At 47.9% G+C, this 18827-nt stretch overlaps 7 protein-coding genes across 7 annotated transcripts; 5 read left to right on the forward strand and 2 right to left on the reverse strand.

Annotated features, from left to right (window-relative positions):
* Positions 1-1477: 1477 nt before the first annotated feature.
* On the forward strand, positions 1478-5510 carry GGS22DRAFT_158009 (SAICAR synthase-like protein). Its single transcript, XM_047960573.1, has 3 exons — positions 1478-3009; positions 3060-4032; positions 4096-5510. Exons 1-3 carry the CDS (start codon positions 1871-1873, stop codon positions 4837-4839), a joined length of 2856 nt encoding a protein of 951 aa, XP_047820336.1. The 5' UTR covers positions 1478-1870; the 3' UTR covers positions 4840-5510.
* Positions 5511-5627: 117 nt separating this feature from the next.
* GGS22DRAFT_158010 (uncharacterized protein) lies at positions 5628-7129 on the forward strand. Its single transcript, XM_047960574.1, has 2 exons — positions 5628-5834; positions 5891-7129. The coding sequence occupies exon 2, from the start codon at positions 6124-6126 to the stop codon at positions 6853-6855; it is 732 nt and encodes a 243-aa protein (XP_047820337.1). The 5' UTR covers positions 5628-5834; positions 5891-6123; the 3' UTR covers positions 6856-7129.
* On the forward strand, positions 7130-8076 carry GGS22DRAFT_158011 (uncharacterized protein). The gene has a single exon (XM_047960575.1). It carries the CDS (start codon positions 7204-7206, stop codon positions 7534-7536), a length of 333 nt encoding a protein of 110 aa, XP_047820338.1. The 5' UTR covers positions 7130-7203; the 3' UTR covers positions 7537-8076.
* Positions 8077-9429: 1353 nt separating this feature from the next.
* Positions 9430-10101, reverse strand: GGS22DRAFT_186575 (uncharacterized protein; the record flags this gene model as incomplete). The annotated part of the gene is made up of 2 exons (XM_047964469.1): positions 9430-9789; positions 9865-10101. The coding sequence occupies 2 exons, from the start codon at positions 10099-10101 to the stop codon at positions 9430-9432; spliced, it is 597 nt and encodes a 198-aa protein (XP_047820339.1).
* A 486-nt stretch (positions 10102-10587) lies between these two features.
* On the forward strand, positions 10588-12121 carry GGS22DRAFT_114338 (uncharacterized protein). The gene is made up of 3 exons (XM_047958047.1): positions 10588-11497; positions 11553-11653; positions 11758-12121. Exons 1-3 carry the CDS (start codon positions 11074-11076, stop codon positions 11908-11910), a joined length of 678 nt encoding a protein of 225 aa, XP_047820340.1. The 5' UTR covers positions 10588-11073; the 3' UTR covers positions 11911-12121.
* Positions 11980-13207, forward strand: GGS22DRAFT_158018 (uncharacterized protein). Its single transcript, XM_047960576.1, has 2 exons — positions 11980-12530; positions 12653-13207. The coding sequence occupies exons 1-2, from the start codon at positions 12332-12334 to the stop codon at positions 12901-12903; spliced, it is 450 nt and encodes a 149-aa protein (XP_047820341.1). The 5' UTR covers positions 11980-12331; the 3' UTR covers positions 12904-13207.
* A 245-nt stretch (positions 13208-13452) lies between these two features.
* GGS22DRAFT_186578 (cysteine proteinase) lies at positions 13453-17427 on the reverse strand (the record flags this gene model as incomplete). Its single annotated transcript, XM_047964470.1, has 5 exons — positions 13453-14142; positions 14201-15315; positions 15382-15775; positions 15830-17253; positions 17322-17427. 5 exons carry the CDS (start codon positions 17425-17427, stop codon positions 13453-13455), a joined length of 3729 nt encoding a protein of 1242 aa, XP_047820342.1.
* Between the last annotated feature and the right edge of the window lie 1400 nt (positions 17428-18827).

Here is an 18827-nt window from a genome sequence, read left to right on the forward strand (position 1 = left end):
CTTTATGTGGGCTCCGCCTATGCGGCCGACGTACGTACGCTGTAATGTAAGGAGGGCGGATCTTCGGCAATGAGATCTTCGTTGCTCTGGTTGCTCGGCACCCTTCTTATATGACCGACATGATCTACACGATAACCAATGCTGGTGATGTGGCTGGTTACCCTGGCTTTGGGCAGCTATCATGAACTGCGCGGGGCATTTAGAGCCCATAGGATAGTGGCATCGACGCTAGAATTTCCGTAGGTCCTTCTGTGGAAAGGAGACGCCGTTGAATAGGCTTTCTTAAGCGCTCATCGTCAGCTTCCAAATCCTCTTTGACGATATCGTCTGTCAGCATTGAAGATCGATGGAGAAGTTGTGACTTGTCGTGAAAGATCGACTTCAAGATAAACTATGTAAGTACGTAGATGAGTGGCATGTATGGGTATTAGTTGCGTCGGATGAAGCTGAACATTTGATTAAAATTTATGGTGAAAGCCGCATTAAAATGAGTAAATTCGATTTCCCAAACAGAGCCAAGTCGGCAAGGTCGGCAGGTCGGCAAACTTAGCCCGGACCGCCCAGGCAGCTAGGGTCCTTCCATCAACAAGAGAATTGCATAATGTCGGTGGCTGAACACATCCATAGGTACCTAGGTAGTTTTATGCAGGCTGTATCATACTAGGAAATAGGTACCTGCCTAAGAAAGTCAGCCAAGGTTTCGACCAGATCGTTGGGCAGGAGGCAAATAGCTAAAGTAGAAATATGTGAATTGCCAAGTTGCGAAGAGCGAACAAAGTGCGAGAATAAGACGTGGAATATTATGTATTGGCACAATTCATAATTTAATATGCCAAGGTAGATTCCATATCCCTGACAAATTGATGTCAAATATTGAATCGCAGCTTCTCCTTTTTTGGTCAGACGGTCCAGAATTGCGGGAAGGGAAAGAGGGCTCTAGGTACTAATTTCCGGTCGATTTAGTTAACTCAGTGCTGCTTCTGCACTGAGTGCTGTTGCAGTCGCTAGCTGCAGTTAGCCACAATAACACGCGTCGGTATCAATACTTAATTGTAATAATATACATGTAATATACATGCATGCCATGCACGATCTAAGTACCGAAAAGTTGTCGAGCTGAGTGACATGTTGCGAATTCTGACAACCTAAGGCTGTGGTCCTACCAGCCTACAGCCTACAGCCGACATATATAGAAGATGACCCTAGAGCCCAAGAATTTATATAGAACAGATATCTATCTTGAGTAGGTATTCTTCGATAATTAATATACCTAGTAATTTGTATGTAATGTGTATGTAGTTACTAAGTTTAAGGATCTTATGCGTGCAAGTATTTTTAACTTCGCTAAACTTTATTAGTTCCACCCTTTATTCCATTATTCCTAACGCTTTCCCATTCAGTTATACGAGCGCACTACGAGACGAAGCCCAGCGGCGTGGCTGAGCTTGTGCAATTAGGACGTTCCACACTTCGGTATCCACGTTGAAACAGCCAATGATAACGGTCCCAGCCTCCAATACCCACTCAGCTGCCAACTTTCTTGCTTTACACTTTACACTCTCTACGCTTTTGCACGACAACACAATCTCTCGCCTTGCATCTTCAACGTCTCCCCCCCTTATCCCTATCTGAAGGTCTCAACAATAACCAACAATACCAATTATACCACACACGATACCGAAAACACCATCATCAGAGAGGATAGCAATATTATCTGTTTCGACTTCCTCTTGTTTTTTTCACACCGTACATCCCTCGCCCGACCGGCAAAGACGTTGTATCGAGACGCAACATTTACGGGCGAGGGTTTCAGGTGGACTTCATTCGGCTTGTCGAACGAAGCCTACCTGATAGTTTGCGGAATTGAAATATGCCTACCTTCGTGAACGACGAAAACTCTCCTATATATGCCAACGCCGGCGTCGTTCATCTTGGAAATCATCACGTACCGAACTTCGAAAAGTTGTCAACTGCTAAAGACACTCTCATTTCAAGACCGTTGACTACTACAATTGACACGAATGAAACTTTCGACGACAATTCATCTTCGCATTCCTCTTATAGCTCCGACCTGCGGACGCGAATGGATGCTGATGGGTCGACCGTTCCGAGCATGACTCCCTGGCCCAATGGCAGGTCGAGTAAAGACTCGAATGGTTCCGCCTCAATGGGTCCAAACTCCAAATATACTGCCAATATGAAAGCACCTTTGTCTAGGGCCGAGTCGTCAGAACATCAATACACCTTGAATGGCGTATCTCAAACGACAGAAAGCCAACGTAAGAGCACGTCCGAATCTCAACTCAATCGCTTTTCTGTAGAATCTCGTGTTTCGGTTTCGGTGCAACCTCCTGTCGAACAGTCCCGAAATTCGCTGAATGGTACTGTGTCTCCCGATGGCTCGGTTCCAAGCTACTTACCACCTAGCCCTTTGACGCCGTCTACACCCAATCCCGACCCGACTCAGCGTAGATCACCACCGCCGCAGAGATTTTCCGGTCCTCCGAATTACCCGTCGACTAGTGCATCCGCATCCACGCCAGCACTGCAGGGTCCCACAGGCGGGTTGAAACACAGACATACTCTTGAGGTGCCTAGAGTCCAACCTGGGCGAGGGTCGAGGGATAGTAACGACACGGCATTCGCTAGCGGAAGATTCTCGCCGACAGGGGCCGGTCCATCCCAACGCCGGGGATCCCTTAACTTGGGGAGACGAAACACTCGTTCCTTGCACTCCGAAGTACCTCGCGACGAAATACTGCCTGATGACGATGCGCTGAGATGGGCGGAAGCATATAGGCAAAAGCGGGCCAAGAAGAAGAAGCGCGAAGAAGAGGATGATGACAGGGTCTTGGTCGGAACCAAGGTTGACGAAAATCATGCGAACTGGACGACGGCATACAACATGTTGACGGGCATCCGAGTGTCCGTGTCTCGTACGAATGCGAAACTTGACCGCCCTCTTACAGATGCCGACTTCGAAACTAAGCAGAAATCGACGTTCGACATGTAAGTGTCTGATCTGGATCCACGTACGATATTTTTACTAACAAAGGTAGCGCGGGTAATGAACTAGTTCCCTCGGCAAAATATGACTTCAAGTTCAAGGACTATGCGCCCTGGGTCTTCCGGCATCTTCGCGCTCTCTTTAGGTTAGATCCTGCTGATTATCTCATGTCACTCACGGGAAAATATATCCTGTCTGAGCTTGGCTCTCCGGGAAAGAGTGGTAGTTTCTTTTATTTCTCTAGGGACTACAAGTACATCATCAAGACCATTCACCACGGCGAACATAAATTCCTGCGGAAAATCTTGAAAGATTACTATGATCACGTCACAGATAATCCGAATACGCTCCTGTCCCAGTTCTACGGTCTACACCGCGTCAAGATGCCTTATGGCAAAAAGATTCACTTCGTTGTCATGAATAACCTCTTTCCTCCCCACCGAGATATCCATACAACATTCGACCTAAAGGGATCAACGGTAGGACGCGACTACCGAGAAGAAGACCTCGAAAAGAATCCTCGGGCAACTCTAAAGGATCTAAATTGGCTACGACGAAAAAGGAATCTCGAATTAGGAATCCAAAAGAAACAGCTATTCTTGCAACAACTTGAACGTGACGTCCGTCTGCTGCAGAAGCTCAAGATTATGGATTACTCCCTACTCATTGGCATCCACGACTTGCAGAAGGGGAATGAGGAGAACCTTCGGGGCAAGACGCTACAGGTGTTCAATCCAGGGGGGGATAGCCCGTCGGATGAGGGGTTCGATCCCAGCTCTGTTCTCATGAGAACACCTTCAAAATTAGAAAATGCACGCAAAGCGAGGGAGCTAAGACAAATGATCAAGGCTGAGCGGCCTGTTCCCGTAGGCCAAACCAACACTAAAATGCCAGATGAGCTAACAGAAGGTCATGGGCGTGGCGGAATGTTTTACAGCGACGATGGAGGCTTGCGGGCGACACACGAAAACAATACTGCAGGGGATGAAGTTTACTATCTCGGGGTCATTGACTGCTTGACGCACGTAAGTTAAAATCTTCTATACTGTAGAACGGAATGCCGAACATCTTGCTAACTTCAATAATAGTACGGAGTAATCAAAAAGATAGAGCATTTTTGGAAAGGCCTTTCGAGCGATCGCACCCAAATATCCGCCTTACCGCCTGAGGAGTATGGTGACCGATTTATCCAGTTTATGACCGGTATCACAAAGTCACAAGAAGAGGCATTACGAGATGCACATGATCGCGAGAATGCCGCCATTGCGTTGGCCGAAATGGAGCGTGCTCAACAAGACGACCTTCAGGCTCCAGGGCCCAGCGGTGCACCGCCCGCACCGACGTATCTGCCTCCTGCGCCGCCAGGTATGAGAAGCCCAAACTCTCCTGAACCAAATCCTACTATAGAGATTGCTCTTAGGAGGGCAAACGAGAGAGACGGTGCTAAGGAGGAACAAGTGCCGGAACGCAAGATAACGACAGCCGTATCCCCAGGCTCTCGTGCCGACTCTCGTGCCGTTTTACCGGTTGTCGAGGAAACAGCGGAGGCAGGCTCGGTTGGTGGACGAAGTCAAGGTGACAGCGCTAGTGAATCTAGACCTTACACGCCATCACCTAGGGAGAGGCCGGATGGGTTTACCAATCTAGGCCCTCACGGTATCGGGGGTAGGGGCCCGCCAACACCACCAAAGACCAGTTACCTAGAACCCGACGGTAGTTTCGACGGTAGGAAAAGGAGTGGCAGTAGTACCGGTAGCGGTGGATTCAAATTCCTAAGGCACAGATTCAGTCGCGAGAGTCTCGAGAAGACCTTGCCTCCTATCCCCAAATAAAGATCTACAAGCTGAACGATTGCTGGGAATTCTATTGGCGTTAAGGTGTTGGTATCGGGTCAAGGGACTACCTAGTACCTTTGACAAGTCGTTGAGTATTCCGAAGGTCCGAACAAGTAATACTGGAAGGATGGCAAGGAACCTAATGAGCAATATAAAATCGGGTCAATATCGAACTATGTTTGCCTGGAGTAGGAGTGGTCAACCAGGCTGACGTTGCCGAAGAACCAGTGTTGGCTGCGGATAGTGAACGGCCTATAGAGGAAGAAAAAAAAAGGAGGATGGCATTCAGTCAATTCTTGCGGTTTCTACTGTTTTAAATTCCCATGGCAGGCAAGGATCGCCGTGTCGACGAGATGTTTTGAGCACCGGGGTGCGTTCCTTCCCCCTTTTTCCCTTTGTTACTACTAAGAGCGCATATCATTGTGTTTGTACAGAAAGACATGATACCACCATTGCATAAACCGCATGAATTTGACGAGTTTTTATTTTCTACTACCCGTTTTTACACTTCTTTTGTCCAAGCCGAGTTTGGTAGCGAGTGCGTCGTGTTCGATATGTATAATACATACAAAAATAAAGGCTTTGGCGACTGGTGCCATTCGTCTACGGATGGGTGTTTTGCCCTCTTTAGGGTGTTTATAGAAATGGAATGGAAAGAGTCTAACTCCTCTTGAATATGGTTCGTTCATCGGGTGATTCGTAGTGTTTGATGTGTGAGGCTATTCGACTGTCGGTGAGTTTTACCTGCCCGTTCTTTGAACTATCTGCTAACTTGATAGTGGTAGCCCGTTTGCTATAGTAGAGGCATGTAAAGCCGGTCGTGAATGGAGTACTTTATCAAAGCAGCTTCTTGTAATTAGTATCACGGCGGTAGGTATTCTTCATTGGATCATATTGTTAACGGAGCGGATAGCAACAAATGAACATTGGATCCTACTTATTATGCCATTACCTTCCTGTTACGATAAATCAAAGATACCTATTTAGAAGATGTAAGTAATCAAATCACCAGCAAATTCACAAGGCACGTATCAACTTATGATTGTAGGCAATAAGCACCCCTAGAAGGGTGCGAGACATTCATTATTATCTTCCATCAGAATCCGATAACCCCCACAGAAACATGCAAGTGTAGACTGGTCCAAGTACATATAGACCAGACAAGCAAAGCAAAGATTCGTAAGTACAACATCCGCCGAAGGCCACACCGCACCATGAAGCGTTGGTTGGCCTGATGCGGTGTGTCGGCGATCTGAAGTGAACACAACGACAAGACGTCGTATGTTCGAACCTAGTATCCGCCGTGCCTCTCAAACCCCCGCGAGGACGCGGGGCGGGCAACAGAACTCAAAGAAAACCCTAATCTTATCACCGGCGCGGACATCGACATCAGTCTCGGTGCCCCCCGGTGTAGTCGACCACCTACACCTGGGCACCAGGAGCTCCTCCGTTTCCGCCCGCCGCTCCAGCACCTCCCGCTCCGCCTTGTCCTTGGCCGCCGCCCTGTCCACCCTGTCCAAACCCATACTCCCCGCGCGGACCATACACATACAGTCTCAGCGCGCGCAACTCCGCCAACACCTCCGCCGCCTGGCGCGCCATCTGCTCGCGCTGCTGTGTCATTTCGTGAATCTGCAGGCCCTGCAGATAACACGTCACGTACGCCTCGTTGCGCTCCAGCTCCGCGCGGATCATCCCCGCCTGCAGCGAGCGGCCCTCGGCCTCTGCGGCGGTGATCAGGGCTGTGAGGCGGTTGTTCATGCCTGGGTCCAGCGGGCGCGGCTGGTTTGCGGCGGCAGGTGCGGGTGGGTGCATGTTCGGCGGGGGCGGGTGCGCGTGCGGGTACGCTTGGAGGTGGCCGCCGGGAGGTCCTTGGTGCGGGTTATGGGGGGTTGGCGCTTGCTGCTGGCCCGGCGTGGGAAGGTGCTGGACGCCGTAGGGTTGCTGGCCTGCGGCGGGTCGCTGCTGCTGCATGCCGGCGTGGTAGACCTGTTGCTGGCCAGCGTGGTATAGCTGTTGCTGGCCGGCAGGGAGCCATTGCGGGAGACCTTGGGCGGCAGAAGGACCGGCGGGGAGTTGGCGCTGTCCTAGGGCAGGAACATGCTGGGCAGCGGTGGGGACATGCTGTCCTGCTACTGGGACATTCTGGGCAGCGACGGGTCCGTGGTGGCTGCCATAGTACGGGTGCTGGGGGACGGAGGCGGGACCGGCGGAGGGTTGGCGTTGTCCTGCGGCAGGAACATTCTGGGCGGCGGCGGGTCTATAGTGGTTGCCGTGGTCCTGGTACTGGACGGCGGCGTGCTGATACTGGGCAGCAGCGTGCTGTCCCGCGTGCTGTCCAGCAGGAAGGTGGTAGTCACTATGGGTGTGGTAGGGCCCGGCGTGCTGCGGCTGCGGCTGCTGCTGGGGGTTCTGGGGGCGCAACTGGTAAAAGGCAGGGTAAGGAGTCGGGCGCGACGCGGCGTCATGGTGAGGGTAGGGACACGCGCGGAACTGGTGACCGTGCGAGCAGACGCTTCCTCCGCCGTGGTTACTTCCTTGGTGCACACTCTGGGGTCGCTGCTGAAGTTGCTGGTGCGGCTGCTGCGGAAGTTGCTGCTGGGGTTGCGGCATGGGGGTGGTAGCAGGCGCGGAGGCAGGCACGGAGAATGTAGAGGGTGTGGAGGGTGTGGAGGGTATGGAGGACAGGTCTAAGCTTGAACTAGAAGACATAGTCACGGCGGGAAGGAGGCTATTTTTTATAGCGTTAGTGGTGTACGAATCGCCGACATGTAGGTGAGAAGAAATGAACATGTGGGATTATTGTGAGGGAGGATGGGGAGGATAATCACGCCGGACTTACTGGATGATATTTTTTTTAACGAGATAAATTTCAGGCGGACGCGAATCGCGCGATAGAGAACTTTTCACGGGTCAGATATGTCGGCGATGGCATTAAAATGTGTTGGTAGATGAAGGTAAAGGGATGGGAAAGGTGAATATTATCGACGGGAATATGTTTTACTTACCAGTTTGCGATTGTTAATTTTTTTTCTCGACGAACGAACGAAGAAAGTTTGAGGACGGTTGTTGTTGAGATGAGAAAAAAAGAAATAAAAGTTTGAGACGGCAAAGTTGGTGATATATAGAGTGGGGGATCAGAAGGGACGGTAACGACGGTAGACATCTGTATGGTAACAACCACTAGACTACAGGGGGTCCAGGGACCTTTTGTCCTCCTGCCTACTACAATTCTAGTGATATCTCACCCGCTAGGGCTTTCTGTTTGCAGTTGCTACGTGAATTTACTGAACCTCCCGTTAACTGATAGCCCTAGAGCACCACCAACCCCCTATGAATTAGGTGCGTCGATTTATGATTTACGATTCACTCATCTCTTGTTCCCATTATCACTCGATTTCGTGCTCTACCACAGTCATTTTCAAGGCTCTCGGTTTTAAGGCTAGTGACTAGATACTAAAACTAATATTCCTATTTGTCCTATCCCTAATTATCCTCCTTTGCCTCTGATCCAGCCAACGAGTTAGAAGATTGATAAGCGCAGAATCGCCATTACGAAGCTTAGATACATCGAATTGCTCGTCACGCCGTTCGTAGTTCTCCAGCACACTCAAGTGGGCACTCTCGTAGACTAGTATGAGATTCTTCAGACACAGTGGCCCATCCTCCGATTTGTCGACCAATTCAAGTTGGTCGTACGCCATCTCGTAGAACATTGTTGAATGAATATCAATACCCTGGTGACCCCCAATCAGATCCAAGCAGATTCGGAAGAGCCTTGAAACCCCGGCGACTACATCCACGTTGGAGATGATATCCTGAGAAGTCGTCCTCCCATGTACCATATTCCTGCATACCTGGTGACTGTATACTGACATTTGAAGGCCCGTAAAGTCAAGTGCGTCGGACAGGGCGCAGACGTCACTATAGTCGGGTACAGGGAAGCTAATGAGACTACCAACCCTAGTCGGAGATGAAGAACGCCATGTATCAGACATAGCTTCGTCTTCTGGTATCATTTCTCTCTGTTTATGGTGCTACGGTGAATAATGTGCTAATCAGTGTATCATTCCAGTCTTCCTTGGTGATAAATACCTAGGTACCTAGGTAGAGGATAGGACATATATTTATATAATTTTTGAGGCAAAGCCCAAGAGGGACATGTATGATCCTGTTTCCACCTAGGTTGGCTCAGTGTTGAGAGTAAAATGAGTGTGATGCTCTATGCTGTGACTCAATTGTCCATGGCAACTAGAAGCATCCATATCAGGTAGACAATCCGCTTTTGACATAAATCTATTTGGAGAATCGCTATTCTGTCTACCTATTTACACTCGCTAGAATTGCTCGTTACTGTTGAGTAATATTACTTCGTATCACCCATTGCCAAACCCATCATTCTTATGACAATCTGCCCATTTCATACTCCCCTCAATTTTTACCGAAAATATGTTCTCTCAACAGTTTCAAGAAGCCTATCCCACACGTTCTTTTACTTTCAATGATCAGTTCAGTTTCACTTGTATCAGAACTGAGTATAGTATAAGAAACCCCCGCTAATTCGTCGTAGAAGTCAGATTAGCCATTCTACATAAGACCTTCATCGGAGTCGGAATCGGCATCAGAGCCTGAATGAGCAGTGCTTTCCCTCTTACATTGAATTCTTGAGTTGGTGTTTGAATCGGAATCAGAATCCGCATTAGAACCTAAATGGTCATCGGAACTTAAATCATCGCAACTTGCATGATCAGTGCTGTCTGCTTCATAGTCCATTGGCATTGGACTGGCATCGGAGTCAGGACTAGAACTAGAACTGGAGACCGGGGGGTAAGATGCTCGGTTCAGCGTTAGATTCTCATACCAGTATTCGTCGTCAGCGACGAATCCCTGTCTTCGTGGTTGAATACTGACGCCCGTGTTGGGATCCCAGTAGGTTTGGTAGAAGGTCTTTCGATTCCAATTATCTATTAGTCGCTGGAGAAGATACTTTACGTCGACAGTTTCCCTCTAGTCTTGCGGCACTGAGTATCTTTTGCCAAGCTCTCTTGATTTTGCGTAGAAGTGGACGATGTGAGGGAGATATTTATGGGTGAAATAGTCGTAGGTATCTACTTCTTTCATGGGACCGATTTGTATTTTCTGTAGGCGGCGCCAAGCCATCATCCAGAATGCCTCGGTATCAATCATTCCAAAGCCATAGTCATCATAAGTCGAGATACAACATTTGAAAAGGTCCCATATGCCGGCCTGAACATCCATGTATGTGGCATCATAGAGGGATCTCTCGCGGTGCCCGAGAAGAATAGCGCTCTAGGCACTAGTCGGGACTCCGGATCGTATGAACTGGGTGCTATAGAATAAGTATCGAAGACTAGTAAGCTTTTCGAATGTGGCTTTTGGGATCGGTTGTCGCCTCGTCCAAGGTTGAAGGTCATCTAACATCTCGTCCAAATTGATCGGCGCACTTGGAGTCGGGGAGGAAGGCATCTTGTATAGGTGGTTTAGCTGAATAAATATTACTAGAGAGCTGCTGAGAGATGATGGCAGATATCAAAAGATAATTACGCAAACGAATGAAGACGTTTTAATATTCAATGTTTACAAGCAGTAAACGGGGAAGTGAAGAAGCTTCAAGGTTATCATCGCATATGATCCATCAAAAGGGGGTACGGAAGATAAACTTCCCTTATGCATGACATGTGTCTCTTGTCATTTCTTCCTGTTGCCATTTGATCTTCGCTCTTGCTCCAGGTAAATGTCATATATCATTGCATAAGCAAACGGGAAGGACTCGCTTATCAAATACCTTCCTACCGGGTACAGAAGGCGCATTCAAAACAAACATTTTGCGATATGTAGACCGCGGACAGCTGGCAAATAAGTGGGCCACAACTGCGGGCTAACTGTTGGCGTGAGCGCTTGCAGCTGTGAGGGGGATCGGAGCCGGCGGTCGAAAGCTGTGTGACGGCTGTGAGCGGATCCGTTGCCAGCTGGTTGTGATCTGCCTATGGCAAAATGTTTTGAATGCGCCTTCTGTAGGTATTTCGACGTCGATTTATGTCTTGGGAATTGACTCACTTTATTGGATATAATAGTTATATGCATATAAGCTACTCGTGTACCTAGGTAGGTAGTATTAGAAATAATATGCCATATCAATTATAGACTGTGCCTCCCCCGCTCTAGCATTCCGATTGTACCTGTTTTCTTTAAGGATCATACTTTATTGCAATGGCACCTGATAAAGTAGATGTCGTTTTACTTTCTGATGAAGAGATACCCACTTGCTTCGAGATCCTGTCCAAGAGTTTCAGCAATGGCGCCCCGTTCGTAGATATATATTTCCCGCACCACGACACGCCGTCGGGGCAAGCGCAGGGTTCCAAGCGTTTGCTAGAATGGAAGAAATCTTCTAGCGACTCTACGTTTCTGAAGGCAGTCGCTCGAGGAAATCACGGGGAACAGGAACACATTATCGGTTTAGCCGTCTGGACGTATATGAAAGAGGCCCCGCATGCCGAACTTGACAAGGACGAGAATGTCGTGGAAGTATGGCCTGACGAGGATGACCGCGAATATATGACTCGCCTATGGAGAGATTATGTAATACCACGAACTCAAGCCATTGCTGCTTCTGATGGGAAGGGAGTTTATGGTAAGTGGGGGGCAATCGGTGAGGAGACGGTAAGAGGCTGCTTACTTGAGTATAGTTCTCGAATTACTGGCTGTCCATCCGGATTACCAACGCCTGGGTGCCGGTACTGCTCTTGTCAAATGGGGAACTAAAGCTGCGGATGAACAGGGAATCAAGGTAACAATGCTCGCAATTTTATCTTCGTTTTTTATATTTCTATCCACAGTAATGTTTGAATTCATGATTGAGATACTTGAGTGATTAATGACATGATATTACAGGCTGTTGTTGAGGGCACTCCGGTAGCACGAAGACTCTATGAGCAAAGTGGCTTTCATGCCAAGATTGGGGAAATGCGGTTTGACACAGGAGAGGAATTTGCGGGAAGAAGGAAGCCTAACCTTATATTTATGGTGAGAGAGGCTGAGTCTTGAATGCCTATCTATAGATCATAAAATGTGAATCTGAAGGTATCATTTTGAGAATAAATATCATTGAATAATGTATTAACCACTTCATGGTTGACTGAACGTTAAAGAATCACCCTGAAAAATAGGGTGGAGGTGGGGGGTTCGGAAATTTCCGGTTCAATATGTCACTAACAGGATAATCTTTTCTTTTAATCATATAAACGGGTATATTTCATAACCCGAAAATGGAACCAGAGGCTAAAACTTTCTCCACCTCGTCTTCCCAACCTCACCTTTAACACCCATCCCTATCATCAAGCAGATAAGAGAAACAAGAGGAACAAACGACTACACTATACACACCAAACAACATATAAAAACCCCTTATCAAGAAATAAACCGGCCAAAAAAGTTCAAAAAAGAGACAAAAAGAAAGAAAGAAATAATGGGCGTCCGACCCAAAGGTCTCCACATCAAGCACCTAACGGAGCTAGAGCGCTTCCGCGTCCGGACTCTCTACTTCGACGCCGGCATGAGCAAGCCGCGCATCAAGCAAGTCACCGGCTACTCAACCAGCCAGATCCGCACCGCCGTCCACGCCGAAACCGCGGCCGTGGCCCCGCGTTCAGGGAGGCCCAAAAGAGGTACCTATCCCTCCTTCTTTTCCTCTTCATCCCCCCCCCTCTCTCTCGCCCTCACCCCCATGTCCCATCCAAAAGACATCCATAAACACGAATGCATAGGAAGAAAACTAACCACCCACCAGGCCCCAACGGCGAAACCCCAGCAAAGAAGCAGAAAGCCAGCGCCGGTCCCTCCTCACAGGACACAGTCATGGAGGAATCGCCCGTAGCACAGGGTGATAACACAGCCCAGGCCTCCAATAGACCGCCTTCACCTGACGTATCCCTGCAGCTCATCCAGAAAATGCTAGAGCAACAATCTACTTCCCCCTCTCTCCCAACTAGTCCCGCACCCCCTTCCTCATCTGCTACTCCCTCTATGTCGTATTCTTAATCACCCCCTCTGTCCCCTTCTCTATATATATCGAGAATGAATTTATTAGGTATCTATATACCTGCGCCACTAGAGCTATGTTGATGGAAATGTTTTGGGGATGTGGTGGATTCTAGTCCTGATAGTACGAATGACGGCGACGGTAATAGTTTGTATGTATTGGTGTATTGGTAGAACCCGAGAGCAAGCGTTAAGAAGCTACATTGATTTATTTATTTAGGAATCATTTCAAACTACGGTAAATTGAAATTCGGAGAACGAATCATGACCTTACTTATCTATGGCCAGGATATTCACCATCTCGTATCACGTGATTACTAAGTCAATTCATGATCAATCGTTTATCATTGAGTGATTCAGACAATGTGCCTTTGCGGCCTACCTAGGTCGGTTTTCCTAAGTACAAAAATCATAGCAAACTCCCCTGCCAATGCAATTGCGGATTCATGATGCGTGAGATGAATAAACAAGGGTATATACCGGGATCAGAATATGGTCGCACTTATTGCTACGCTAATCTGACGAATCCCCCCCGTCGGTTGTAGGAACTTAGCTGAGCATTGGTATGATGCCCTCAATCGTCTCTACCTCCTGGACTGCAGGAGCTTCATGGTCGGCAGTCGAAGGACCCGCGACATTGGATTTAAGACGTTGGGGCACGTCGACTAGATCGTCCTTCATCTCATCTCGGACGTAGGCCACGTAGTACGGATCACCAGTCTGATTCAAGTCATCCAGAACAGCCTCCGTACCACGGCTGTCTTCTGTGACGGTCTCGTCGTTGTAGCGGTACCAGACGTTGCGTTTAAAATCGCGGATCCAGACCCAGTAATGCCCTGCCGTCGTACCACCGCGGTGGCAAATCACGGCATGGATTGCATACTTCTCGTTCTTCATAGTGTCAAAAGTAGTCTCTTCCTTTTGACGTAACTCGAGAACTTCCTCTACAGTTCCCACGTCGAGGGGTGTAGTGGTATCCCAGAGGATATCGCCTAACTTATCGCTGAGCGGTTCGTTATCCGGCGCGCCTGGCGAGCCTGGCGTGGCTTTAGGCATTTTGGGTAATAAGGATTCGATAAATTCGGGCATGCTCGACAATTCGTTCTTCGCCTGCAGGCCGATATCATCCAGGAACGATTGATCCAGATGAGAGTCATCAACCGACTTCTCAATTGCTGCCATAGTCATGCTTTGCAGGTCTTGGGCATCCACCGTCCGAAAATCCTTAAATTCGGGATCCTAAAGTTTATAGTTAGTAATCTAGTATTCTTAATAGGGTGGCAGTAGTATAACTCACCATAGATCCTGCGTTAGCCCAACCTTCGGGATTTTGGTTGGCTTTGCTCTTCTGGTTACTCTGGTGGATCTTAGTTGCAACTTCTTTGAGGCGTTCCTTAAGCGCCCATGTTCTTTTGCGAGCAATCCAGACGGGGAATCCCTCCTCAGCCTCCATGTAACGATCAAGATACAGAATTTCCGGTATGACGACAGGGTTCTTGTTTTTGCCCTTCGGAGTGCTTCTCTGAATACAGATGTGTAAGATGGGTGGCAGTGTTCGAATACTGCTGTAACGTGCACGATTGCCGTCGTCGATTGTTTCATAAGAGAAATATCGATCTAAAGCCTCAACTAGTGTGCATCGCGCGTTATTCTCTCCACCTGCATTACTGCTAGTACTCTCCAAGGTCTCATTCACCTCCTCGGGATAAGCAGTGATCCATCGCTCGGGTACGATCTCAACATTCAAAGAATTCTCTTCAAGACCAGTGCCCGAGCTGTTTGTCGGATAACCCTTCTTAGTCTTGATAGTGTAATTCACAATTGTTGTGAAGAATGTCTCCGTGATTTTGTCAGCTTGCAGATCGGGTTTTCCAGGCATTGGGCCATCTGAACGTATTGCACGCATAAAGTGCTCCAAGATATTACCGATGATTTCCCCAACATCTTGCTGGGACGTTCCTGAGCGATCAGAATGTTCTAGTCGACGCGATACCTCCGCAATCTTGGTATCAAGAGACGACGATTCGGTCGCGTCCTCCATCTCGATGTCGTTAGATTGAGAAACAGGAGCGCTCTCGTTCGATGTTTTCGACTGGGTGTTCAACATGACCACATCCTCGGTCTCATCAACAAGTGTTTGCGAACTTTGCGAACTTGCCAGCTCGAGTTTGTCATTAACTGGCTCGATAGTAACATTCACCAGTCCGTTTTCTTCGTTGTCCTTCGCCGCGGGAATAGCAGGCGGCGCCGGTGATGGACGCGCTGGCAACGGAGGAGGGATGTTCTGCGGCTGTTGCTCTAAAATATCCCTAGCCGATGAAAGAGCTATGTTCGCAAGTTTCTGCGATGGGTGAGCTGCGACTTGTGTAGTTGTTTGTAGATCAGCGAACAGCCCCTGCAGCATCTCAATAACTTTTGTCGAGTTAGCATTTTCCAGAGGAAAAAAAAATAATAACAGAACATGACTGGGGAACTCACATTGCCTAGCAACAATAGCTTCTTCCAGATTAACACTTGTGCCATTACCACCAGTTCGACGTCGTCCGACAATCTCCTCGTCAAGCTCAAGTTTGACATCGTCAAAGTTAAGTACTAGATCCCGAACTAGTTTAACATTGTAGAAGTACTGAAGGAGACTGTTCAAGTAACATGTGTTACCGATATTCTTAAGCCCAGGGGGTGTGCTAGGAAGGGTTATTAATATCGGTGCGGAGTGTGGTTGTGAGATTAGCATTGGCATAAAATCAGTCTCTTTCACAAACTCGGCGATCTGCTGCAATTCGTTCGCCTCTCCTAGGTTATCTAGCTCACGTTTGTGATTAGATAGGACATTGAGAGCCTCGATAACTTTGCCTCGGTCGATATTGTCCTTCTATAGTAAAATTAGATAAATCAAAGCATATTACAGTGAGACGGAGCGACTTACACGAATCAACCGCTCGACAAAGCCGCGGATAATCTCCGCGGTGTAGCTTGGCTCTACTTCCAAGAAGTTTGCCGCAGTAGAAACGGACATTATTCCGCCTGATGTCGATGGAATGAGCTCCGGCATTCCCGCATATCCTAGAGTCACTGGATCGATTTCGCTGACGATATCTCGTCCTAGGTGATTACCGATCGCTTCGAGTTGCTGCAGGGCTTGTGCTTTGAACTCGTCAGACGCGCCAGACCTGGCCATTTCGTAGTATCTAGTCAAGAACCAGTCTGATGTTATGCCACCATTAGAGGATGCATTAAAGAATGCATAAGCCTCTTCCACCTTTATGTCCATTGGAGTCGCATTATCAAAGCGAGACTTGTCCATGATGATTTCCAGAGAGGCATCATAACTGCGATCCTCGATGCAGCGCAGACCAGCATCCAGATACTCGTTACGGTTTCTCGGACGGCGGTTAGCCAAGAGAATTGCCGCCCAGCTGAAAAACTCAGGGGGGTAGTGAGGTAAACAGCCCAAGAGGTTTAAATCGTCCAGCGAAACTCTGGACTCGAAAACGAGGTCTGGAATGTCAGCCCTAGGATAATCTGCCTGGAATGTACCCAAAAGCTTGTCCCAGGCATTAACTGTGTTGCCACTAGCGAACAATATATCAATCTCCATTAAGGCATCTTCCATACGAGCTCTTAAAGTTCGAACTCGGGTTGGTTTCTGTTCTCCTTCTGGCGGAGGAATGTACCAACATGCCTCACTAGTTTCGGGATCAATCCCTTCGTAAAAGCCAAGGAACCTCAATAAACCGTCAAAGTCGCTGCGCATACTTACGTAGAATCGCTTGTTACGCTTGTTAACTCGTAATGGGACATTATCGGAGATATTGAGGGCATCTGTGAGATAATGCCGCAGGATGCTCTCAGACTTGAGATTCTGCGAATTGACGAGGCTTGAATATCGAACCGAATCTTCAACCAGAGCAAGCTTGAGGTTCTCATCAACTCTACTCTTATCGGAAAACTTTGCTACATCCGTCGGGGAGAGTCTCCAGGGTACAACATCGATCTTCACGTTGAATAGGCAGTCTCCAGCCACACAGATGAATCGAGCATGGCTGGTAGCGTCGTCGTAACTGCTCTTTTTAATTCTGACTTGGGTACCATTCGTAGTATTTTCGTCGCAAGAGACGAGCATGTGGTGACGATGCGCTGGACCCCAGCTCTGAACGTGCTGAGAATCGTTCGCAATGTGAAAGTGAAACCGGCAACGGTTGCAAGTCAGCGAGAGGAAATTATGATGCTCGGTGTAATACGATTGATTGCTGACTTCCAGCAACTCGTGGCTAGCACAATCACTGCGTACGTCGAGTACAGGCAACTTCGACGCCAGAAAGTCTCGGAGAAACATTGGAGATGTAAGAGCTTTGGATTTCGTTAGTATTTTATCTAGGGGAGGGGGGGTTATTGCAGTATAGCCAGCTAAAGCTTACGGTGGGGATTCGGATCAAGCTGGAGGTTAAGCCTTGCATGCCACTGCAACCGGCGAAGCTCCGCCAGGTCGTCTGTTTCGTAAACTGCAGCGTTTTCTGACTCCATGATGAATAATCAAACCCGTATGGGCATGAAGTCTAAAAGCAAATAGGAGTTAGCATATTCCTCATCTTCAGTGGGAAGACATCGAATATCCCTGAAGAGTAAAGGCTATAAAGGGGATGATATAGGTTCGGAAATTCCAAGGTATATGGGGTTATCACACTCACCTGCCTAGTTATTCGAGACCCTATACTACATCAAACGAGGAGGCTGAATGGGGAATTTTGAGAGATATTTTACCCAATCTAAACAGACTATTAGTAGCAATTAAGGGGGATAATTTCGAAAGCACTCACTGCGAGAGAAAGGGCTAAGTTTAGATAGAATAAGGGATCGTAGGGACCCCTAAATAGTGTTAGCTGGACGCTATGACTGTAGTAGGGAAAGAATATGATATATCCCATGTGTTTGCTTCTTCCTTCACGTACACTTGTACGTGCAGTGTCATCGAAACACATAGGCATCGATGTCACAAAGACTCCCATAGCTAGAAAGTATGCCTAAAGATCACCACCACAGACTGCAAATGCCGTTGGTGTGAGATAGGGAATGGAGAAATAGATCCCTTCACTAAAGGGAGGATCGGCGGCGAGATATAAATTTCTAGATAATATATATACGGAACAGTATCATCATCTAAACTTCAAATGCCGGTTGCTTTATGCCTACTGGGCAACACCAGGAAGATAGATTGGATGGACATAATAGGAAATAAATATGAGTATTCGCCGTTGCCGAGAGCAAGCTTCGAATGAATAAAGCACGAAATTGTGACTTGCAACTCGAAAATCCAGGTCATATGACTAGAATATAAAATGGTAGGGGAAGGTGATACATAGGTAGCTTTTGCTCTTCCCAGCAAGGCCGTTGAAGATATGAGACGAGGGGAGGGAAGAAAAGAGACGTAGAAAATATTCATACCTTTGACGAAAGAATGTGATTAAATACCCATAAAGAGTAAATGACGCAGTCAAGAAGGTTTCCTGCGAAAGGTTAGAGGCAGCAAGGACGGACGATGGATATGGGGATAATTTACAAATGCTTGCCTGAGACGGGTATCGTGAATATCAATGACATAAACCCAAAGGAGTCCAAATTCGAATGTGGGGAAAAGGAGCGAAGTACGATGAAAAGCAAAAAGAAAAAAACCGACGCGAGTAGACGCGACCGTTTTCCGTGTGAGTGTGCCTCCAGTCAGAATATGTGCGCGATGGAGAAAGCGTTGTGGTGAAGTTTTTGTCCAGGTTTGATGAACCTTTTTCCTGAAAAGATGCGATGCTTGAAGCCGTTCCAAGGTTGCCTCTGAAAGATTATGGAGCTAGGATAATCAGTAAGCTCAACGGGTACGGTAGGTACCAGGGAGTACAACCTGCAGCTCGGTAGCTGAATGGTCCGTGCGCTAG

The sequence above is a fragment of the Annulohypoxylon maeteangense genome (genome assembly GCF_022496945.1).
Source record: "Annulohypoxylon maeteangense strain CBS 123835 unplaced genomic scaffold GGS22scaffold_5, whole genome shotgun sequence".
Classification (NCBI taxonomy): domain Eukaryota; kingdom Fungi; phylum Ascomycota; class Sordariomycetes; order Xylariales; family Hypoxylaceae; genus Annulohypoxylon; species Annulohypoxylon maeteangense.